Raw genomic sequence first — 25804 nt, forward strand, 5'->3', positions numbered from 1 at the left:
GGAATCATTTGGCTTAATAGGTAAATATAATTGGGTGTCATCAGCGTAAAAGTGAAAGTTTATGCCAAATGTGCGTATGATATTGCCGAGGGGTAGCATGTAAATCGAAAATAGCAAAGGGCCCAGGACAGAGCCTTGTGGGACACCACATTGCACTGGGAGGGTCTCAGATGTTAAATCATTATAGACCACGCAGTGTGTTCTATCAGTTAAATAAGATTTAAACCAAGCTAGTGCGTGACCCCGAATGCCAACATGATTCTCAAGCCGACCTAGAAGAATCTTCATATTTATATAGGTTTTAGACCCCATATTCCAGCGTGGCAAACCTGCACTAAGTCCCTGTGAATGAGATTCTGTCCTTATATATACAAATGATTGACTAATTCGGTCAGAAATAGCTGAGACGCTAACGTTACCCCCCCCCCCCCCCGGAGCTGTCTGCCTGGAGCCTGCAGCCAGCATACCAGCAAAATCTCCACCTCTTGACGGCTTACTAGCTGGCAAAGACAGCCATAGGACAATTGCGCCACCATGTGTAGAAATCCGGTAACAGAATCCCATCACTACTGCTTGTCCCTCACATTGTGGAAAAGGTGTTCATTTGATAATTCTATCAAATTGAATGAATGAGTGCAGATTAAAAAATGCGTTTTAACATGGAAGTGAATAGCAAGGAAATTGCCATTAGGATTCCTGTAGGCACCCTATATCAATAACTTTTTTTTAGAGCGTTTCAAATCATAATCTTTTGACATATTGAAAATATATGTAAAATGACGATATGGTCCCAATTTCATGACATAATCATCAACACAGACACCGCTGTGCACACACACACACAAAAAAACTCAAAAAGCACAGAATAGGCGCCAGGGGTCCACAAGGAATATCTGAAATGAAGAAAACTTTAAAAAAATATATATAACCTTCTTACGTCTTATATTACCATGCACTCCTCCTAGTATACTAATATGTCTTATGTCTATGTACTCAATACTGTAGCACCCAAGTTTTATCATCATTGTTACTCAGCTGAAAGAGTTGTACCGTTCCTGCTGACTTGTCGTACAGAACTTTGGATAAAAGCATCAGCTAAATGACGAAATGTAAAATGTAAATTGTCCCCATTCAATGATGGCCTTTCCAACGTTTCCAATCCCCTGTGGTGTTGAAGTGCTGTGTGTGTCTCCTCAGTGGACTTTGTGCGCTGGCTCTGTGCGGTCTCCATGGACGAGCTGGCCTCCCCCACGCACCCCCGCATGTTCAGCCTGCAGAAGATGGTGGAGATCTCGTACTACAACATGGGCCGCATCCGCCTGCAGTGGTCCAGGATCTGGGAGGTCATCGGAGACCACTTCAATAAGGTACTGACCCCTAGTGGGTCGCTTTGTTTGCCCACCAGGGTCGGTAGTAGGCTTGGGCGGTATAATTTTTTTCATACAGTCATACCTTGCTGACATAATACCCCGGTATACGGTATATGACGTATGACTTTCATTTTCATCAGGGGGGGGGGGGGGGGGAGCTAACAATATATTCGTTATCACCATACATAACGCTTATATTGAAACACGTTGACATTAGGGCCATTCTTTCAACCTAAAAGTGCACTTTCTTCAACCTCGCATCTAAATTCCTTAGCAACCCGTGTTACCAAGTAAACAAATCACAGAACAAATCACAGAACAGTTAGCCAGCCAGGTACCGACGTTAGCTCTCAGAACGATTAGCCACGTTAGTTAGCCAGCAACCAGCCAGGTACCGACGTTAGCTCTCAGAACGATTAGCCACGTTAGTTAGCCAGCAACCAGCCAGGTACCGACGTTAGCTCTCAGAACGATTAGCCACGTTAGTTAGCCAGCAACCAGCCAGGTACCGACGTTAGCTCTCAGAACGATTAGCCACGTTAGTTAGCCAGCATCCAGCCAGGCAGAGACGTTAGCTCTCAGAACGATTAGCCACGTTAGTTAGCCAGCATCCAGCCAGGCAGAGACGTTAGCTCTCAGAACGATTAGCCACGTTAGTTAGCCAGCATCCAGCCAGGCAGAGACGTTAGCTCTCAGAACGATTAGCCACGTTAGTTAGCCAGCATCCAGCCAGGCAGAGGCGTTAGCTCTCAGAACGATTAGCCACGTTAGTTAGCCAGCATCCAGCCAGGTACCGACGTTAGCTCTCAGAACGATTAGCCACGTTAGTTAGCCAGCATCCAGCCAGGTACCGACGTTAGCTCTCAGAGCGATTAGCCACGTTAGTTAGCCAGCATCCAGCCAGGTACCGACGTTAGCTCTCAGAACGATTAGCCACGTTAGTTAGCCAGCATCCAGCCAGGTAACGACTTTGCTCTCAGAACGATTAGCCACGTTAGTTAGCCAGCATCCAGCCAGGTACCGACGTTAGCTCTCAGAACGATTAGCCACGTTAGTTAGCCAGCATCCAGCCAGGTACCGACATTAGCTCTCAGAACGATTAGCCACGTTAGTTAGCCAGCAACCAGCCAGGTACCGACGTTAGCTCTCAGAACGATTAGCCGCGTTGGTTAGCCAGCAACCAGCCAGGCAGAGACGTTAGCTCTCAGAACGATTAGCCACGTTAGTTAGCCAGCAACCAGCCAGGCAGAGACGTTAGCTCTCAGAATGATTAGCCACGTTAGTTAGCCAGCATCCAGCCAGGCAGAGACGTTAGCTCTCAGAACGATTAGCCACGTTAGTTAGCCAGCATCCAGCCAGGCAGAGACGTTAGCTCTCAGAACGATTAGCCACGTTAGTTAGCCAGCATCCAGCCAGGTACTGACGTTAGCTCTCAGAACGATTAGCCACGTAACCCTCTGCTGGCGCGTGCTGTGCACTACAATCAACTCCGTGTCTGTAATAGCAGTCTGTGACGTCACGGTATTGAGAATCATACAGGCGGGATCTCGAAATATCCTGGTATACCGTAATACCGTCATACCGCCCAAGCCTAGTCGGTAGTCTGAATCTCTGTAGAATGGCGAGCTAACAGAGTATACAGTAGAGTAGACTAAACTCTAGAGAGAACATGTGTAAATTCCCCTGTCACAATCGTAAACAAAATGTGTCGAGTCAAGTTTATTAGCATGTCCCAAACTGGGCCATTTTTGACAGATATGTACATGGTCACAGGATCAGATAATGATAACAGTTAAGTAAGCAACTACAACCATCCCCCCACCCACCCACCCACCTCAAAGCTACCTCCTCTGCTTCCTTTATTGATGGCACGAATGGAGGTAGGTATAAATTAGAATTTATTCCTATTGTTTTTAGCTGCAGGGGTCTCTAAACGTTGGTCGGAAGGCAATAATTGATATTCCGGATTTAGGGGGTGAGAGCTGTCTGCTCTAATAGATGACGCTTTCTTGAGCACCTGCTCATATATATGATCCAGACAGCTAAATTGTACCCCCACAATCTTGCTAGCCCCCCTCACAACCCCGTTAAGGGCATTCTTTTGTCTAACGCCAAGGTTTCCATACCAACAAATGGGAGCAAAGGAAACAACAGACTCTATGAAAGCCCTGTAGAACGTAATCATCAATGACTTATTCACCTGAAATTTGGCTAGCTTCCTTAACAGGTTGAGTGCCAGCCATGTTTTCCTATTTACCCCCTTGAGTGCCACCACCCACTTCAATGATGGCGCTCTCATATTTGTGAACGCATAAACTATGTCTTAAATTATGGCTATGTGTCTAATCTGGCCGTCGCTTATCAATGACTTGTTTGCAGTCAACATTGTCGAAATGGATTGTTTTTGAATCGGTTCATTTCCGTTTTATACCATTTTGTAAAACTCGTTTTTTTGAAAGTTTCAGGAAAATATAAAGATTCTGTGATAAACGCCCTTTACTGGAATATTCTGGAATACACAAAAAACGTTGTCATTTTTCGGCCTATATATGAATAGTTTTCAAATAAACGCTAGATTATCGATAGTATATGTGTACTTATGCACGCTATATAAGCGGGCTGAAAAATCTAATCTCTTATTTCCTGATCAGCACACACACACACATATGGCACACGCTGATATCTCTGTGAAAAAAGTTCTGATTATCCTAAGACTGGTAAAATAGATTCCTTACCTCAGATCAGATGTTCTCCAAAAAGATTATTCCAATTCCTGATCGCCATTCCAAATATCGATCGCGTTTATTGATCCAACGCTGGATACTGGAAATATGTATTCCACGCTGTTTTGGGGCTCGGAAATGACTTGGATCCTCTCGGGTGGCTTGCCCGAGAGTGTGTATGTCTTCTACAACAGAACTGCATTTCCGCGTTCGAGTTTTGCGCTCTTATTGGCCAGGTCATGTGACATGTGCGCCAATCGTGGGACAGCAAGTTCTGCGCCTATTTCCGGGTCTAACAGCCTGCAAACTACCTGTCGTTCTATCGCCATGCTCTAAGACAAATTCTAACCTTAACCAACTTCGAAAGAGTGCCTAAGCTTAATCGTCGGAATCAGGGCAAGTGTTCTATCGCCATGCTCTAAGACAAACTCTAACCTTAACCAACTTCGAAAGAGCGCCTAAGCTTAACCAGTGTAGAAACTTGCGGTCCCACGATTGGGCGTACATGTACAGAAATGACCTGGCCAATCAGAGACGCGGAAACGCAGTTCTGTTGTAGAAGGCATTCAGGCTGCCCGAGAAGTAATGAGGAAGCTGGATTACCCCCCCCCCCATGTGTTTCATTCAGTCTAATCCAATGGGGTGCAGTACAACAGGGAGAGACGATAGAGGGCGGTATTTTCCCAATGGAGCTCAGAGAGAGTTTGCAGCACTAACGTGAGACTTGATTGATGAAATATGAATTAAAATCGATAATAAAAAAAATAACGATTTAAAAACTAGATCTCTTGTCGGTTGGCACTCAACGGTTGGCATGAACTAACGATAAATCTCGTTGCTGGCACTCAAAGTGTTGAACGGAAGAGGCACTGCTGACCTTTCTTACACACCATTTCAGTATTAGAATCAAATATCAGACGATGAGAATAGATTGTCTAGAGTAGACTGAGGCAGAGGATTTCTTTCCTGTGTGTGCACGGTTCACTGGACCGTTCCTTTAAAGGGGAATGCCACCCATTTTAAGAATTCATATCAGTGTGCAAATGTTTGTGTTAACGTGCAAATTAGGTTTTTATTCTGGATTTCCTAGAAGGTCTGAATCTGAATTAAAACCTCATTTAGGTGGGTGGGTGGTTATGTATTATTATGTACGCAGTATACAGTATATGCATGTATGTACTGTGTGTATGTATGTTTGTATTAACACGTATCTTTTGAATGTATTCTGGTATTTTATAACATGTATATTTTTGTATGTTTGATTTTACAAAACGGGACGTTCTCGATAAGCCTCTAGGCTTCTAACTTCTCCTTCACAATATGGTTATAACTTATGTATTTTTATTTTTTACTTTTGTTTAACTGCGTTAATAAATAAATACAAATACAATACAACATTTGGGTGTCGGAGCTCACACCAACATGGTATGGCCTCTGAACTGTATCCATTCAAATGTAACATTACATTGGGGAGGATGTAAAGCTTTATCGAAGTAAAATTCCTCTTATGATATGCTGAGACATCTAGCTTTCATAAAGGCACACAGAATGGGGGGGGGGGAGTTACAAACATCCTTCAGATTGAATCCCCTCCATCTTTGACGTTTTCTTATACTGCAGTCCCCTTATAATCAGAAAATGCTGTCAATGATTTGATGACGCTGTTCTTTAAAAAAAAATTATAATATGTTTTATTAATAATCTTAAATCTTTTAAACAACAACTTAGACATGGACATAAGGACATTGAAAAGAAATATAAAGATGAAAAAATCTAAAGAAAAGAGGGAAAAAATGCAGCTGTCTCAAGTGGGATATTTAGTTAGTTTTTTAAACTGGTCTCCGCGCAGCAGTGGCACACATTTTGTTATCTGCTGTTTAGTTCCTGAGAGATTCTCATTGTTTTCCCCTCTGCCAAAAAATAGCTATGTTAGGATCTGGCTGAATTTCCATTTGATTTGATTTGAAATCTTTATTTCGAACATGTAAATACAAACAATATAAAATCAAAACAAATTATTGATCTCTATGAAATGGAAAAAAGATTATAATAAACAAAAACAAAACATAACTCAATTTATATGTTCGAAAAGGAGTAGGAAGAAGTATACACTTATTTAATCCTACCCCTGTTCCACTACTCAAATGAGTGTACTAATTTAAAACATTACAAAACAAATATATACCTGCAAATACCTGCAAAAAAACTTAAATTATATATGTAAAACATGAAAGAAATAAAATAAAAATGTAAACACCCAAAGACATCCGACAGTGTTTTGAAGATTGAACTCCAGTCAGTGAGGTGATGATGATGCTGCTCTGCTGCAGGTTGGCTGTTACTCCAACGAGGACGTGGCCATATTCGCCGTGGATTCCCTGAGGCAGCTGTCGATGAAGTTTTTGGAAAAAGGAGAGTTGGCTAACTTCCGCTTCCAGAAGGACTTCTTGAGACCTTTTGAACATATCATGAAAAAGAACAGGTATGTGTCAAATGCTTGTTTTGATATACAGCCCTGGTAGATGTAGAGCCAACTCTAAACATATCAACATGTCATTGATGGTTCTGAAGTTAAATGAAGGAGCAGTGTCAAGATCAACTTTAATTTATGTATTCATAGGAATATATTCTGTAAACAGGGCATGACACGCTGTATTCATAGGAATATATTCTTTAAACAGGGCTTAACACGCTGTATTTATAGGAATATATTCTTTTTTTTAAATCCACTTTTTCTCCTCCTGTTTTTCTGTGTTTTATTTTTTTATTTATTTTTGTATCCCAATATAGTCGTCATGCCAATTCCCCCCTCCCCTTCCTGGTTGTTGCTCGCATGTGCCCCTCACTGGTCGGTCTAGGGAGGGTTGATAGATACTATTGCATGTCCCCTCCGATACATGCAGAGTCAGCCAGCCACTTCTTTTCACCTGCCAGCGTGGACTCTCATTGGTGAGGTGTAACGTGTAGGAGGCTCACACTACCCTCACCATCTCCCTTCCTCGCTGTGCAGGCGCCCTGACCGACCTGTAGGAGTCACTGTTTACAACGACCAGATTACCACCCACCGGCTTCCCTCCCGCTGACTCTGCCAATTGAGCCAGTATGACGGCCGGCCAAGCCGGAGGCAACGCTGACAGCCGGATTCGATACCAGTGTCTCTCGCGCTGGTGACGAGCGCTTAATCCTCTGCGCCACCCAGCCACTCATAGGAATATATTCTGTAAACAGGGTTTAACACGCTGTATTCTAGGGGTGGGACGATACATCAATCCAGATCGATATATCGATCGATTATCAATAATCAAATAGGATCGATGCAACGTAAAAAGCTTGATTCATATTACGATACTCTTATTTTGAAAATCCGGCGAGTCGTATCCGCCCAGTAGTGAAACGCTGTGTAGCTCTGTACAGCACAGCAGGGCTACAGAGTGCCTATTTTGCGACCCGATATAAGTCTGTGCAGTTTTTTCCCCGCAACGGGTCAAATGCATCTAACATGCTTTGCATCGTCGCCATTCTTTTATGCCCACGTCGTGTGGGCAGATCTAAATTAACGTTACGTTAGCTGCTTAAGCTAACTAAGCTAAGAAGCTAACCCTGAGAGAGAACAGGAGAGAGGAGAGGGGACTGGGGAAGGAGGAGGGGGGGGGGGGGGGCAGGGGCATTCTACCTTTCTGCGTGGGGACTGGGGGAGGGGCATTCTGCGTGTGCGTTTGAAAAGACCAGATGAAGTCAGGAGTATTATTATATTGATAGTATTTACTGACGATGGACAGATAATGTTGATATTTAAACATGATCATCATGCAACATAAAACAATTGTAGGAACAGTTTGGGAGAGGGAGGGGTTTTAGGTTGCGTGTTGTGAGTTCCAAAACATTTTACTTAAAGTTTAAAGCTCAATATTGTTAGATTTCGATCAATCAGCCAGTATCACCTCTTCATCTGTTGGCTTGTGTAGTTCTGCGTTTATCACCTCTTTATCCGTTGACTCTGCGTTGTGTTTTATTTCTCCGACGCCCTCTCATACTGGCTGTACAATCTTTGTCATTCCCCTTTAATGCAATCCGTAATCATGATAATTCACCACCTTCATAAGAATTCGACACTTGACAGCATAATACCTTCCTTGGAATCGTTGTTTATTACATAAACAAAAGCCTCAGATCAGATGTTATCAGATTGTATTGTCCTTGAAGAGTCTTTGGAAGAAAACTAAATTCATTATTCTAATGATCTCTCTATTATTCTATCGCCTCTTCTGCTGTTCAGTCCAATGGTGGCTAAGGCCTTGTCATTAGCCAAAACCCTTCTCCCGTTAGCCGAAGCTAATGATGATGTCTCATCTCCCCTCCCCCACCGGCGAGGGTGAGGGAGAGATGGACGTCTCTGATCCACGTCCGCTCGCGTCAGCTTCGTGTCTAGATCGTTTCTTAGTCTGCCCTTACCCGGAAGAAACCTTAGTTATATGATCTTCGTCCTAGCAACGACGGGCCTGCCCCCTTTCCTCGTTACTATGTGACGCTGTCATCTTTGACCACAGCTATTTGACCCAGATCACTATAGCAACGGCACTGTTGATATCATCCCCCCTCTGTGATTACACTGCTACTGTATGTGACGCCAGCGCTGCTGTAGACACTTGACCTTGATGCTGTGGCTATCAGCTGTTGATGTTAAACAGCACAGCCTCCTCTGTGGTGTTAGTCTGCTGCAACACACTCTCTGCCTGCCAGCTACTTTTAAGATCTATAGACTCATCTCAGTAGACGCTGTCACCCACCGATATATATATATACATTATATGCATATAGAAAAACATAGACATCCTTCATTCCCCCTTCAGGATCAACAAACAACTTGGTTTTTCAATTAATTAGGCTGTTGTATGGACACTTACCACTTCACCTCTCTGCTCTGTTTCACCCAGCTGATAACGGCCCTCTGCCCAGTTTGGCTGGAGACAGACATACATGCTAAAAATGATGATAATAGTATTATCCTCTTAAAACTCATCTCTATATCGGTTATACACCAAATGCAAATCCTGGATTTCCTTCAATATATAAAAACGTGGCACTTTACAGTGAACAGGTCTATTTGTATTCAAAACAATAGATTGTTTTTCATTTAAATGTCTGGAAGAGCTCAAAAATAAAAACGTCAATTGATATTTCCGTAGCCTTTTTTTAGTTGATCTAAATGTGACTGATTGTGTTAAATGGGCACATAATATCGTCTCATATCGATCGCAGGCACCTGAATCGAATCGTATCGTATCGTCACAGACTTTGTGATATCGGCAAATATCGTTGTCCAAAGAATCGATATCGTATCGTATCGTGATGAAGCTGGTGATTCCCACCCCTACTGTATTCATAGGAATATATTCTGTAAACAGGGCTTGACACTATTCATAGGAATATATTCTGTAAACAGGACTTAACACGCTGTATTCATAGGAATATATTCTGTAAACGGGACTTGACACGCTGTATTCATAGGAATATATTGTGTATTATTCCACACAGACCTCTTGGTCTAAACATCCTCCTCCCTCCAGGTCTCCCACCATCAGGGACATGGTGGTGCGCTGCATAGCCCAGATGGTCAACTCCCAGGCAGCCAACATCCGCTCCGGCTGGAAGAACATCTTCTCCGTGTTCCACCTGGCCGCCTCCGACCAGGACGAGAGCATCGTGGAGCTGGCCTTCCAGACCACCGGCTACATCGTCAGTATGTGTCTGTTTAATCATCCGGCTAATTAATGAAAAGTCATGTTTGTTAGTGGGTGGGGCATATGTTCATATCTTCATGTCAACATAGCTGCTGTTCATAGAGTCACCTGCTTCCCTCCCACCAGCGAATGTATTTGAGAAGCACTTCCCGGCGACCATCGACTCCTTCCAGGACGCGGTCAAGTGTCTGTCCGAGTTCGCCTGCAATGCCTCCTTCCCCGACACCAGCATGGAGTCCATCAGGCTCATCCGCCACTGCGCCAAATACGTCTCGGAGAGGCCGCAGGTGGGTGAACACCACTGTGATGGTTTTACTAGAACATCCAAGGAGAAGGATGTCGGGTGGCATAGCAGAGATTGCGCTCGTCACCAATGCAAGAGGCTGCGGTCTCGACTCCCGGAGTCAGCATTGCCCTGCGGCTTGGGCCGGTCGTCATACTAACTTGTTTGGCTGAGTTAGGGGGAGGTAAGTCGTGGGTGGTAATCTGGCGTTGTGGACAGCGACGCCTACAGGTCAGGTCTGGGCGCCTGCTCAGCGAAAGGCAGGAAATGGTGAAGGCAGCATGACCTCCCACGGAGTCCCACGCGTTACGCTTCACCAATGAGAGTCCTCGCTGCCAGTTGGAAAAAGAGCCACTGGCTGTCTGCACATGTGTCGGAGGAAGCATGTAGTGGACTTCAGGGTTCCCTTGTACCGACCAGTAGGAGGAACATGCGCACAACAACCAGGTAGGGGAGGGGGGGAATTGGCATAACGACTAAATTGGGATGGGGAGAAGAATAGAAAAATCAGGCGGAGAAAAAGAGGATAAAAAAAAAAGAACATAAGATAAGATATTCCTTTATTGATCCCCTTGGGGAAATTCCAGTGACACACACATACAGCTCATCGTCTCATTAACACCATCATATCACAATCATTACATTTTACAGTAACAACGGCACAACATAAATTCAAACAGACATTTATTGACACATGTCGACTACAGAAAGCCTGAGACACCATATGCGATAGTTGGCTGCAACAACAACAAAGTAAGGACAAAGTGATTAAACAAAGTGTCGTCGCGCCAGGTGGCGGGAGGGAGGGTGGAAAGATTGTCCAGCGGGGAGGGGCAGGGACAGGGGGATCGGGGGCTTTGGTGATGAGACAGTCTTAGGCTCCCCCCCTTCAGCGCGCGTACTAGTTGGCTGCCGTCATCGGCGCCAGGCGTACACGTGGGAGGGGGGGTTTGAGTAGGGATTGGGGGGGGGGGGGGACCTGCCATCAATCTTATCTACTCCAGACAGCTTCGGGAGGATCCGTTCCTGGCACGGCTCCACTGAACTCCTTACTCCCGTCTTGACCTTGGTTTCACAGCAGACGGAGATGGGGGGGTGGGGGGGGATGCAGCCTGACCAAATTGCTGCAAAATGCTGCTCCAATTTAGTTTAATCATATATCACGACCGTAATTTCCTTTGTGATGTTCAAAATGGCCTGTGATCTCGACTGTTCATCTGCGTGGTAGGCAACGAGTTTCTCAAGAATAGCCCTCGAGCTCGATTGTTCGTCAGAGTGGTAGATCTCTATTCTCTCCAGCATGGTCTTAGAGCTCAATTGTTCCTTAGTATTATAGACAGCGATCTTCTTATACAGTTCCACCTGGTTGGTTTCGATCCTGGCCATATCCACAGCCAAAGGATCTACCTTTCTCCGAATTAAGTTAAAGCAGTACCAGATCCATATGCTGATCGCGCCCATTCCGATCACCATGAATATTAGTAGATACACATCCTCAACATCATTGATTTCCAGAGGATAGAAACAGATTGGGTTCCATTTCCCGTAAGTATCGATCGTGTAGCCCGACTGAAAACTCCCGAGTGGACAGACTAAGGGTCTTTAGTCAACACGGATGGGCGGTTCCAGGGAGGTATGAAGCGATGAGAGGCGAGGATCCACACGGCAGTCAGCCAGCTGTAGGAGGCGATGAGATGGCAGCAGGGGGGGGGGGGGGTGGGGATGGCCTTGGAGAGGTCTGGGAGAGGGAAAGAAATGCGACTGTTCTCTGAGAGGGCTTGGAGATGATGAAGGAGAACAGGGCTGTGTCCAAATAATCAGTGAGCTTCATTATAATCCACTTTCAAATTGCGAAGTTGAGTTGTCTTATTCAGACTTTCAGACTTTTCTTTTTGCTGCAAAGCGATAAAAGCTATTTCTGTGTTTCACAGTTGTACATACAGTGATCAACCTACTATACAAATAAGTACTGAGTGTATTGAATTAAATGTAAACAATGATAGGGAACCCCTTTCACTACCGCACTACCAAATGGTTAACCCTTTCACTGCGACAATACAGAAGGTTAACCCTTTCACTGCCACATGACAAAGGGTTAACCCTTTCACTACCACACTATAGAAGGTTAACCCTTTACTATCACACTACAGACGGTTAACCGTCTAGTGTGATAGTAAAGGGTTAACCTTCTGTTGTGTGGCAGTGAAAGGGTTAATATATATTGTGTGGAAAAGAGAAAAAACAACACACAATTGTTTTTTTCATTGTCTTCCCCCCCCCCCCCCCCCCCCCCCCCCCCCCCCCTTCATCACTATAATTGAAAATGGGGGACCCTGATGTAAACAAGGCACACGTCTTTCTCTGGTCTGCATTCCCTTAACAATTGTATGTATTGAGCCGTACGGTATTGTACCCATTCTGCAATCTGTTAAATAAAGTTTTCATTCATTCATTTCATTCATCCCCCCCCCAGGCCTTTAAAGACTACACCAGTGATGACATGAATGTAGCACCAGAGGAGCGGGTGTGGGTGCGAGGCTGGTTCCCAATCCTGTTTGAGCTCTCCTGCATCATCAACAGGTGTAAGCTGGACGTCCGGACAAGGTTAGAGCATGTTAGCTTTGAGCTCTAACTCAGTGTTTCCCTGTTGGAAATGCTATCCCTGGATTTGTTGACATCTGACATCAGATGTCGGAAGTAGTATTGTAGTAGTAGTATTATTGTTATAGTAGTAGTGTTATAGTAGTAGTAGTAGTAGTAGTATTGTTATAGTATTGGTAGTAGTAGTAGTATTATCGACAGAGAGGTTGTGGATAGGGGAGACGCAGTTTTGTTGGGCCAGCTAAGAGTTGGTGTAGGGAAGGGTGGTTCCAGGATGCTGGAATTCACTGCTGAGCCTCCTTGGGGTGTTGTGGGCCTAATTGTGCCTCCTCGAGGTGTTGTAGGCCTAAAAGTGCCTTCTTGAGATGTTGTGGGCCTAAAGGTGCCTCCTTCAGGTGTTGTGGGCCTAAAGGTGCCTCCTTCAGGTGTTGTGGGCCTAAAGGTGCCTCCCTGAGGCGTTGAGGCCCTAAAGGTGCATACTTGGGTTGTTGAGGCCCTAAAGGTGCATACTTGGGGTGTTGAGGCCCTAAAGGTGCTCTCTTGATAACTCCAATGACATGTCCACTCTCTGCACTTGTATACATTGTTTAATAGCCCACCATATATTAAATAGTATCCCCCTCATAGAAGTTACACATAGTCTATTCAAGAAAACAAAACATATGTTTTATATATATATATTGATCACCATAATTTCATGACTGTCACTGATCTCACTGATGTTAAAACTATTCTGTCCCAGGGGTTTGACTGTGATGTTTGAGATCATGAAGACCTACGGCCACACCTTCGAGAAGCACTGGTGGCAGGACCTGTTCCGCATCATCTTCAGGATCTTCGACAACATGAAGCTGCCTGAGCAGCAAACCGAGGTAAAGGGAAAACAAAAAGCTTTCTGGAAAAACAAAAAGCTTTCTGGAAAAACAAAACGCTTTCAGGATGTAAGAGGAGCATCAAAACTAAAAGCTCAATTCAAAATCCTAATGCAAACAAAAAAGCTACATTTCCCAGCTCACACCAGCCCGTGTCAATCATCTGAATTCCATCTTTTCTTTTTTTCCCGTTATTTTCGGGATCATATCTTACAGGTGGAACAAACCTGAAGGTTATTGCCATAAAATAGAAGTTAGTTTCTTTACCTTTCTGTGAACGTCTAGCAAAAAACCACGTTGCAATCTAATGAAAATGGTCGAGATATTTACATTATATAGAAAAGTAACAGTACTTATAGTAGATTTCATGGTACTAAATCCAGATTGAACTCTTCCATTGGAAAGGGGAGATTTGGCCCGAATTCAGTACTGTATCTACAAAACCCCTTGTAAATAATCTGCTCTTTATTCTTTTGCTTAGAATTTTTGTACACCTGATCTCAAGAAGGAATTTTTCACGTCTGGTCAATGTTAGCATGGTGTTATTCACCGTCAAAAAAATTATCCTTTGGTTCATTACAATTTACTCAAGCCTAGTAACGGACACAATATTTCTGACACTGGGAATACATTCCCTGAGATCCATAGATGTCCCTAGATACCAAGAACATGCAAATGGACCTTGCTAGAAGTGGAGCAATCTCCCATTTACATAGGTATGTATTTTTAGGCGAATTTTCAGAAAATATGGCTAGGGCTTAAGAGTTTAAGAGATCAAGATACATACAACTTTCTCTTGTGCATTTCCTGGTTGCTAAACAAAGTAGTACAAAAAATACTTTTTAAATGCATAGGTTTATAAAATAGCACAAGCCGGGTTTTGTCAACAATGAAAATAAATTATTATTAATAAATGAACAGATTGGTCGCTGGCAGCACAGTTTTTTTTTGTGTAGGACACCATGACTCGATGAGACCTGATAGCGGTTAGTCATAAGACATTTTGAATAATAGTGTCTGAAAATAGTCATGGAAGCTTTAACTTTGTAATGTTCTCGACTCCCGGAGAGTCAGCATTGCCTTGGCTCGGGCTGATCGCTATACTAACTCGTTTGGCTGAGTTAGGGGGAGGGGAGCCGTGGGTGGGTCCTGGGCATTGTGGACAGTGACCTCTACAGTTCGGTCGGGGCGCCTGCTCAGCGAAGGTAGGATCTGGTGAGAGGTAGTGCGGCCTCCCACACATTACACTCTCCCAGTGAGAATCTGCGCGGCCAGGCTGGCTGCCGGCTGGCTGCACATGCGTCGGAGGAAAGCATGTGATAGTCTCCGGCCTCTCGGACCAACAGTAGGGGAAAGTGCGCAACAACCAGGAAGGGGGTTGGGAATTGGCATAACGACTAACAGTGGGATGGGAGAAAAATCGGAAAAAGAAGGAGGGGGAAAAAGATTATTTAAAAAGAAATAAAATAAAAAAATAACTTTAATGTTTATAAAGGCTGTAACAGACCATAATGTCAACTGCTAGATGATCATTCTTATATTTGCAGCAAAAACAGAGATACTCCGACTCAGCTTCTTCCCCCAGGCCATCAGGATGCTCAATGACAATTAACACACGGATCTTTCCACACACAAGCACACATGAACACACACACACACACACACACACACACACACACACACACACACACACACACACACACACACACACACACACACACACACACACACACACACACACACACACACACAAATACACTACAAAAAGGTAACTTTAAAAACATAACTGTATATTATTGTATTTCTTAACTCATTGACTGCCAGCTATTAGATGGGGCCTGTCGTAGCAATGCCACGCTAAGATAGGAGTGCATCACCTTGTTTGTAGAGCTATAACTGTATTATATATTATAGCTATGGATACAATACTATGGCCCATTTGACATCAACTATCTATCGTTCAGTATGTGAAAAATTATAAATTTTTTCATTCATACATTCCCGTGTTATACCGTGGTGAATATAAGTATGGTTTTAGAGTGGTCTGGGGTAATTCCCGTTGGCGTTTCTTGCCTGGACAAGCTACTATTCCCAAAATCAAATCTATATAGTAGGTATTATGTTTCATCATGAATGCATGAAAGAGGGGGGGGTAGTTTTTTGATGCTTTGATCGTCACCAACGGCATACGTTGTGGAGTAACGTTACACATACATGTTGCGATCGGGGTGAAGACATGGTTGGATCAACGCAGGATTGATATCATATAGTCCTTACCTTTACTAGGATGTACCCCAAAAAGAATATTCCAATTATCTGATCGCGATTCCAAGTATTGGTGTCCATCGTGTCGCCAACATAATCCACCACACATCATGCATCGGGAGCATTTGACGCTTCTCAATCCGATCGTTATAAACGCTCCGCTCGCCCGACAAAGAAAAGTGAGCCCGGTGACACAGGCCAAGATACAAGGTTTCAAAGGGTGCTCGATACCGCCGTCTAGCTGGAAGATTTGAAAGATAATATATGTATATATATTAGTGATGTCCGATATTATTGGTCTACTGATATTATCGGCCGATATTGGCATTAAAATGTAATATCGGAAATTATCGGTATCGGTTTTCAAAATAAAATTTAAAAAAATATATTCTTTTTTACATTTATTTAACCTTTATTTACCCAGGCAAGCAAGTAAGAACAAATTCTTATTTTATTTATTGTGAAAAGTATGCATAATGTTTTTTGGGGGGGAAACCCCGCATATCGGTATCGGTTGATATCTGTATCGGAAATTAAGAGGTATATCGGATATCGGTAAAAAAAAGCCAATATCGAACATCCCTAATATATATATATATAAATGTGCGAATTGGCTATAATAAGGTAATTTATAAGCCTGCTATTCTATATTCTATAATAATATTTCAAATTGCATTGGTCCAGATGGGAGAATTCAGTACTGTATCTACAGAACCTTCTGTTTAATCATCTTCCCTTTATTCATTTCCTTAAATCTTTCTTACACATGATCTCAAGAAGGTACTGAACGAGATCAGTGGCAGTTTTTAATGTTTGGTCATTAATAGCATGGTGTTATTCACTGTCAAAGATGCAAAGAAAAATCATAATTCATATTCTCCTTTGTTTCATCACAATTTAAGCAAGCCTAGTAATAGACACAATATTTCTGACACTAGGAATACATTCACTGAGGTCCATAGATGTCCCTAAATACCAAGAATATGCAAATGGTCCTTGTAGAAGTGGAGCAATATTCCATTTACTTAGGTATGTGTTTTAGGCAGATTTTCAGAAAATAGGCTCCGGGTGGAAGAGGTTAAAGCCCAACATCCAGGTTAAACCCTACTGATCAATTATGGGTAGTTTACATCATTGGTATATAATTTCATTATTTATTTTTTTCCATTTGACACCGGAAATGCCACTCCGAAAGAGTTAAAAAGGTCCATGCACGAATAACATGAAAAAAGCTTATCAAACGCCGACGTCACTACAGGTGCATATTAATGAGCCGAATCTAAAAGCTTATCAGACGCTAGCACGGCCGTGACGTCACTTCAGGAAACGTATGCCTTATGCCCGTCCGGGTCATAGTACTACTCGATATATGGCGCTGGCTAACGTTAGCATTATGTCTACTGTCGTGAACCATTTGAGATCGGGGCATGTAGAGGAGTTTGGGGAACGAGTAAAATCATGTGCAGGTCCTCTTCTCAGACCTGTGTGGCAAAGCACTGCACACGCATCATGCAAGCTACACGTCGCTGCATGTTGATCAATGGTGGCCCACTCGGTGCATCACAGTTAGCCTATAGCTCCGCCGTCCCTGCTACAGTCGGGACCACTACACTGACGTTAGCCTATAGCTCCGCCGTCCCTGCTACAGTCGGGACCACTACACTGACGTTAGCCTATAGCTCCGCCGTCCCTGCGGAGCTATAGTGGTTCTCTCCTCTTTGTGTGCCCCCGTTCTCGCGTGTGTCCTGCCGGGGAGCTTGTGGACGCGGCCATAGCGTTAGTTAGCTCATAGCTATCGTGTACCACTAGCGTTACGGCGGGCTCGAGCACCCTACGGCTGCCGCCGTTGTCGCGTCCATGGGCTCCCCGGCAGGGTACCCGTGGGGACGGGGGTGTACAGAGAGGAGAGAACCATTTTGTGTCGGGCGTTCATGCCGGCCAACGAGCCGGACGTCGGGATATGTTGTTAGCACAATAGCTACCAAGCTAAGCTATGTTAGCTTATAACGGTGTACACAATATGTACAACGACACAATGATTTACATTATTACAAATATGGTAACGTGGTTGTGGCTTTTACAAATAGTGGTTAGCTTTAGAGATGGATGGCTATGATCACGGAGCAATAGTGTTGTTAGGTGTAACAGATACATTTTCATTCGGCTAGTAGTAGCAAGGCTCTCAGTGCCTGCCACTAGCTGTGTGTGACTCTCAGCGCCCCCTGGTGCCCTGCACCTCTTGTGACGACATAATTTCGATTACACACGCACGTTATGAACCATTGATTAAAATATCCACGTGCGTGGTGATTGTGTTGGGCAGACAAAATGTTTGATAAAAATGCTAAAACTGGGTCAATTTCAATACTTTTTTTTCCCTTCTTCATGAAAGTCACCGTTGGCCTAGTCCACATTGTTTATTGAACAAAAATACAACATGAAGGTTGGCCTTTAAGCTTACCATTGTATTTTATTCATATTACTTTTTATCATGTCTATTCTATTTTATCGATTCTATTTTTATTATTTGTATTTTTGCACAATCGATGGCCACCTTCATTTCACTACATGTCTCGTGTATGTATGTGACAAATAAAACTCTTGAATCTTGGTAATATACTGTTTGTGGTTCTGCCTTCCCTGTGTGTAGAAAGCAGAGTGGATGACCACCACCTGTAACCACGCACTTTACGCCATCTGTGACGTCTTCACGCAGTACTTTGAGTCCCTCAGTGATTTTCTGTTGGATGATATTCTAGTCCAACTCTACTGGTGTGTTCAGCAAGGTGAGGAAACGCACACCTATGAAACAAACATACACAGAGCTGTGAACACATACAAACATGAGCACACACACATACACAAATACAGGCACACACTCAAATGTCAATACTAATGTCATTCGCTAGCAATGAACCTACAGATAGAGCCTAATACGGAGGTATTGTAGTCCAGGGGTTCCCAAACATTTCAGGCCGCGACCCACAAAATAAGGCGTCAGAGAGCCGCGACCCAATGCACATCGTCAGGCTTTTTTTTTGCCAGGCGACCGATTTTTTAAGCCAAATATCACTTCAATCCTATTTTTTTCGGCAGACAGGCGATACAGTAAGGTCACAATGAGGAAAAAACATGACTTCTACTGGTGTATCAATCATTTGTAATATAAATTCATTTATCAATACATGAATTGATCAATAACCTACGTATATGATTAGCATGCTATTTGTTAGTTATTAATTAACTAAGTTAGTTATTCATTTATATGTGCTATTTATGAGAGGGCTAACTTGTTGCAAAATAATAATGATGATAATAATAATAATAGCCTCATTAAAATACTATTGTTGCTTCGGTTGTTTTCAGCGTTTTATGTGCATAATCTGTTATTTAGTTTGAAATGTTCGTTGAAATAAGTAGATTTTTCGTTTTTGTTTATTTATTAAGTTAATATAAAACCGTATAGTCTGCTTTGGGATAGGAGCGGAGGTGGTTGAAATGCGCAAACGTCACACGCACTAATAAGCATTGGAGGCTATTAACAGTTTCACTATTAACAACAACACCTGAAGAAGGCAAACGCTGAAACATTGGCGACAATAAACAGCAAAGAGGAGACAAGTGAGTGTGCAACTTTCTTTATTGTTTTCAGTACGTTCCGTCAGTCTGCACCTCTTAAACATTTTTGGGTGTGCTCCACCTTGTGCTATTAACATGCACAATAACAAAAACAACACAATAACCAAACAACCATGAAATGAATATAGGCCCTACATATAGATTCTATGATTATGAAAAACGTGTAGGCCTATGTACTTCAGAAAATGAACTATTTAAAAGCATCACAGTAGTTTGCTATATATAAAGAGATTACCGGTATTATCACTCGTAGACTGCAGACTGATTGTCACAGATTCAATATTATTTTATCATTCATCATGCTGCATATTTATTGCGTGGACATGGGCTGTCTCTAACAAAGTGTGATGCCATGCTGTCACTCCTCCTCTCCTGTGGTGCGTTTATGGACGCCTGCCTCACACCTGAATGAGAATGAGAAAGTATAACAATGATGTTATGGTTCTGACCGTTTCCCCCCTGCTCACAGCCATTATATTATATAGGAGGTGGTTGTGAAACATGCAAACGTTACGCACTAATAAGCATTGGATGCTTTTAACACGCACAATAACTACACAAAATAACACAATAATCAAACAACCATAAAATTAATACATATAGCGTGTTTAATTTAGTATAGGCGCCGCTAATGTTCAACTCACCTAATGAGATGGATGGGCTTGCTTGGAGCACAACAAGTCGAGTCTGGGCTTGATTTTGGAGACAGCGACTCGGAGATCATCCTCCACATTCAGACGTGATCTGTACTTGTTTTTTATATAGGTCAGTGCAGAGAATGTTTTTTCGCATAGGTATGTCGATCCAAATGGCAACAATACATCCATTGCGGCATTGGATAGCTGTGCGTATTCCCCCTCAACGGATATCCAGAACTCAGCCAGCGGCTTGGACTGAAACTCCGTCTTTAAGGTTTGGTCGCTTGACAGTTCAACAAGCGCGTCCTCCAGGTTGGATGGCAGGTGTGATGCTGTTGTTACTGTGAATGGGGATCTTATCCAGTCATGCTGTTCTGGTGCTGTTTCCTCGGGGAAATACTTTTTAAATCGTTCAAGAAGGGCTTTGAGGTGACTGGTTATGGACATCTTCACTGTGTTCACACAGAGTTCATTTTCCTCCATAAACTCATCCAGCTCTGGAAACATGTCAATCCTGCCCATTTCTACCCGTGCAATCCAACGCTCGAGTTTCCTCGTCAACGATAGTATTTTGTCATTGAGCGTCAGGATGCTTGTATTATCACCCTGTAGTGAGAGATTAAGTCCATTCATTTGATCAAATATGCCAGACAGATAGGCTAGCCTTGTTATCCAGCCAGGATCGGAGAGGTGGGCAGCGAGCTGGGGCGCATTCTTTGCCAAAAGCGCACCTCATCCCGCAGCTCAAACAGGCGCGTTAGGATATTTCCTCGTGAAAGCCACCACACCTCAGTATGGAACAGCAGGCCTTCATGCTCAGAGCCCATTTCGTTGCAGAGAGATGCAAACAGCCTGGTGTTGAGTGGACGAGATTTTATATAGTTGACTATTTTTATGGCTGTGTCAAGAACACCTTTAAGCTCTGCATCGAGCGTTTTGCCCGCAAGAGCTTCTCTGTGAATGATAGTGTGTGAACTTCACGTGAGGTGCCACTTGCAAGACTCTGGCTTTCAGTCCTTTATTTTTCCCCACAATCGCCCCAGCACCGTCGGTACACACACCAACACACTCCTTCCAAGACAGTCCCTCCTCTTTCAGTTTTAGGAAAACATCCTCACCTGTGCACGTTCCCTCCAGTGCAGTGCACATAAGCATGTCCTCCTCCAGCTTCCCATCAAATTTGTACCTCACAAATACAAGCAACTGGGCACAGTTCAAGATATCTGTCGATTCGTCTAGTTGCAAAGCATATTTGCCTTGCTTCACTCTGTCAATAAGCTGACACTTGATGTCCTGGGCCATATCTGTGATGCACCGGGCAATTGTGCCGTTCGAGAGCGGCACTGATTCAATTTCACGAGCCAGTTTATCCCCATGCATATTCCGACTCAAAGCTATAGCAGCGGGTTTGATGAGAGTTTCCCCGAATGTGTGTGGCTTTTTTGCCAGAGCAATTAAATATGCCACCTCATATGAGGCCTTTTACACTTTCGCAGGGATTGATGTTTGTGTATATATTACCTTTTTTTGGCCTAGCAACTCTCGTTCTTTTCGGCGAAAAAAATCAACGTGTTTCTCAGCGAGGGAGGGGTGCTTTGTTTTTAAATGCTGTATCATTTTTACAGGCTTTAAGCTTTCATTTGCAAGGATGTCGGCACACACGACACATTGAGGATGTTGCACCTCGTTCACAACATTACATGTGAATCCATATTGGATATATTCCTCACGATATTTTCGACTAGTCTTGGACGAGGTAGGCTGCCGCTGGTCCAACTTTGGGTGGGTGCTTCTTTGTGTCGCACTCTGCCCTGGTCCCACATCATCCACATTAGGGCTGGGCGATACGGCCTCTAAATGATATCACGATATTTTTTTGCTCTATCACGATACACGATATATATTGCGATATTTTGACACTTCCTCTAAAGTACTTAATGCTTGATTTAACCCTTTGATGGATACAGTCACACCAATAAGATGATTATATAAACCTTTGTTGTCAAGTCTCGTCAATATAACCCCCCCCCCCCCCCCCCCCCCCACTAATTGAACTGGTGTCGTGGATCACTCCCCTGTGAGCGTTTCCAGGGTTAGCGGCTAACGTCAGTTAGCTTAGTTAGCTAACTTAGTTACCGCCTCCCTGTCTCTGGGTGTGTGTGCGTGTGTGACGTATGTGATGTAAATTGGACAAGTGTTTGTGTGAGGGAGAGAGGAATGTGCTGCGCTAAAGTAAGTCTCATCTCAGCCGCGGCGGCTTAGAACCTGACATGAGGTTTTGTGCAAAACATCACGATGTCCACTATGTTTAAAAAGTGTATCGTTAATGAACTGTACCCGATATTTATTTAATATCGTCATATTGCCCACCCCTAATCCACATGGCTACTTTGACTATCACCTCCTCCCAATCCCGTGTCAGTTGATGGCCTTTCTGGCGGTGGAACTGCTTCTCGACTCTCCTCCGCTGGCTTCTCTGCTTTTGGCCGCTATTTTGAATTTGAGCTAGCTAGCAACAAGTATACATTTGCCAATCTCCGACCGTAATTCAAATAACCACAGTGTGTGTCGCTAGTGTCGCGCCGTACCTGTCACGTGCAGTATGTATACGGACCATGGAAATTCATAGGCTGAATATTATTTATTATCAGCATTTAGATATTATTTTACATTTCAAGAGCATTTCTTTTTACCAGTAATGTATTTTAAAATATAAAAAAAATATATATTAATTATATATTTTTTTTGAAAATTCTGGAACATTCTGGAAATCATCTCGCGACCCCCCCCCGTGGCTGCTCGTGACCCTCCTGTGGGTCGCGACCCCGACTTTGGGAACCACTGTTAGTCAACCTGTATGTGTGAAGTGCAGGGAGGTAATGTAGTGTTAGGAAACGGTGTTTCAGCCTTTAATCAGCCTCCATCTGCTCTTCCGTGAAGTCTCTGCATTGTGTTTATTAGTTGGTTGTAGGGCTGACCCCTATTAGTCGATTAGTCGACTAATCAGTCGAAAGGAGCCGTAGTCGACTGCCAACCTCTTAGTCGAATACAAAAAAAAATAATAATAATAATTAAAAAAAAAATCTTTTTTATCATTCTTTCCAAAAGAAAATAGGCCTAGAAATGGCACGCATACCAGAGGGTAACTGCCTACGAAAGCAGGCACAGAGGCACTGAAAGAGGATTTCACCCATCTAATGAACACACTAGACTAGACAAATATCAAGATGTATCCATCAGTGGACCAATTGCATGCTTTTGCAGAGGACAAGAAGCCTTCAGTCGACTCCTTCAGACATTAAGCACCCCCCACAGCCCAAATGGAATGATAAAAAAATATATATTATACTTCCAAATCCTTAGTCGGGGACAGCCCTAGTTGGTTGTGAGGCAATCGTTCGGTGGAATTCTGTCCTCCCCGTACTGGCTGTAATCACTGTTTCACCCCGTTAATGCATCTGGACAAAAGATTTACTGGAGTCGTCTCTTTATCAGAAAGCATGTTTATTTCCATTAGGGCTGGGCGATATGGAAAAAAATCATATCGCGATAACGATATGATAATTTTATTTTATTTCTCGATATCGATAATTATCGAATTGTTATAAGTATAAAACATTTTTTTTTTTTTTTTTTTTTTAACAACAGATGTATGTTTATTTTGCAGCAATTCTTTGTCATTGCCGCCATCTTTAGTGTTACATCCCCTCACACTCCAGTTCTCAGGCTGCAGCTGGTTTAAAAGCTAAAGTAAACCGGCTTCTCTGCTGGCTGTGGCTCCAGAGGAGTTGAACAGTTCTGGCTCTGCTCGTTTATTTTCGATCTTTTGGCGCTTTTTTGGTGGACAAACCACCGCACATGTGCACTGTGTCGTGACTGGAGTCTAGTTCTGCTAGCACACATAGCCTACTGTGTACAGACGGTTTCAAAATGTATTTTAAATTAGAAAGCAAACAAAATAAATGGACAAGAGAAAAAGAAATCTGAATTTGGTCAGTATTGTCATTTGGACAAGCAAAGCCATTACTTTAAGTTGCAGGCAAGAAAGACAAGTCTGTCCACTGTCTCTGGTTTTAAAACTGCCCTGTTGCAGGTAAAAAAAAAAAAAAATAAAAAAAAAAAACGATTTTTCGATTTTTTTTTAAATTTCGATATTCGATATCGATTATTAAAATATATCGCGATATTTATCGTTATCGTTATATCGCCCAGCCCTAATTTCCATAAACATAACCTCTCGTACAGAATGAAAGTCTTTGGTGGTATGAGACACTAGATTAATAGATTCTACCTCTGTCGATCGCTTTGGTGGTTCTGCGGCCTGTCCTGTTAGCCGAAGCCTGTCTGTTAGCTGCTAGCTATCTTTCTACCTTGTGGTCTCTCCCCTCCCCCTCCAAGCCCTCGTTCAGAGATCTGGGAGCTCAGCTGCTCGGTGTGGTCCGTCTCGCTATCAAAACTCTTCTGGCTCCCTACCAGAAGACAGCTTAAAGTCTCTCTCTCTCTCGCAATGTTTCTCTAACTCTCTTCGCTCTGTAAAAGGGACGCTGCTACTGCTCTTCTGTGGCTATCTCTGAACCAAATGTTGTTAAAGTGCTTCTGCGGATTACCTCGGCCGCCGGCTCCTATCTCGTCACTATAGCAACCACTCTTGCCCGTATCTCCCTGCTATAGAGGAATGTCTGTCTCAGACTTAACACACACACACACAGGGTCATTTAAACTCCAGTCCAGTGTTAATTGTGTTGACTAAATTGATGACGAAAGATGTTCGTCTTCAACGAAGGTTTTTTTCATGACGACAACGAGACGTGACGTCACGTTATTGAATACCATGTGACGCTAACTAGACGAAATAGTTTATTAAATATCGTTGACCACAACTGAGCACACAAAAATGTAATTTACAAAAACCAGGACGAAATTTCTCTTCATGTATGTTGATATTGTTGACTAAAACAAGACGAGACAAACTAATTATAACTCTTAATGCCATCGTCCCGACAGAACAGTGTGATGGCTGACGGGAGCTCTGTGTTATTAGCATTAGCTGGAGCTATTTGAAAAGCTAGTTTTAGCTGAACGTTACCTTGGCTAAAGTTGGGACTATTCATAATCCAGCTGCAGACCTGCAAGCAAAGTACAGCAAGTTGGCAAAGGAGTATTCCAAGGTAAATCACTTATTCACCACATTGTTTGTATTTCCATCTAGCCCGCGTTAGCTAGTGGCTAACCTAGCTCACGCTAACGTGGCTAACTGATCGAACTCTCGCACACAATTAATGACATAATGCAGACAGCCATACCGGTGACAATGTTTAGCTTTTAGTGCCAAATGATAAGAGTCTGAGGCGGAGTCTCAAAAGAGAATGTTGAATATTTATTTTGCATAAAAAATCACAACAGATCCTCTGCTAGGAGCTAACTTAACCGGAGGCGTGTTGCTTTCTAACAGCGGAGGAGTGCAAGAATGTGACAATTTGACCATGTGACCGCGGCAACGCGGGAGAGCGGCAGTGCGGAAATAGGCTGTCTATTGCCATTCTCTAAGACAAACTCTAACCTTAACCAGCTCCTTAACAGCGCCTAAACTTAACCATTCTAACCTTAACCAACTCCGAAACAATGCCTAACCTTAACCTTAACCTTAACCATGCCTAACCTTAACCGGCGAA

The 25804-nt window shown here is 43.2% G+C and overlaps 1 protein-coding gene across 3 annotated transcripts in view; it reads left to right on the plus strand.

Annotated features, from left to right (window-relative positions):
- LOC311239565 (brefeldin A-inhibited guanine nucleotide-exchange protein 1-like) overlaps positions 1 to 25804 on the plus strand; it is a 184563-nt gene that overhangs the window by 91044 nt on the left and 67715 nt on the right. For all 3 annotated transcript variants that reach the window (XM_084327920.1, XM_084327918.1, XM_084327919.1), the window contains 7 exons: positions 1198 to 1367; positions 6424 to 6575; positions 9661 to 9833; positions 9961 to 10121; positions 12591 to 12721; positions 13461 to 13590; positions 18506 to 18641. In XM_084327920.1, the coding sequence (XP_084184046.1) occupies positions 1198 to 1367; positions 6424 to 6575; positions 9661 to 9833; positions 9961 to 10121; positions 12591 to 12721; positions 13461 to 13590; positions 18506 to 18641 (1053 nt within the window). The remainder of the gene's footprint in view (positions 1 to 1197; positions 1368 to 6423; positions 6576 to 9660; positions 9834 to 9960; positions 10122 to 12590; positions 12722 to 13460; positions 13591 to 18505; positions 18642 to 25804) is intronic.

Source organism: Notolepis coatsorum (genome assembly GCF_963971535.1).
Source record: "Notolepis coatsorum genome assembly, chromosome: 13".
Taxonomy (NCBI): Eukaryota; Metazoa; Chordata; class Actinopteri; order Aulopiformes; family Paralepididae; genus Notolepis; species Notolepis coatsorum.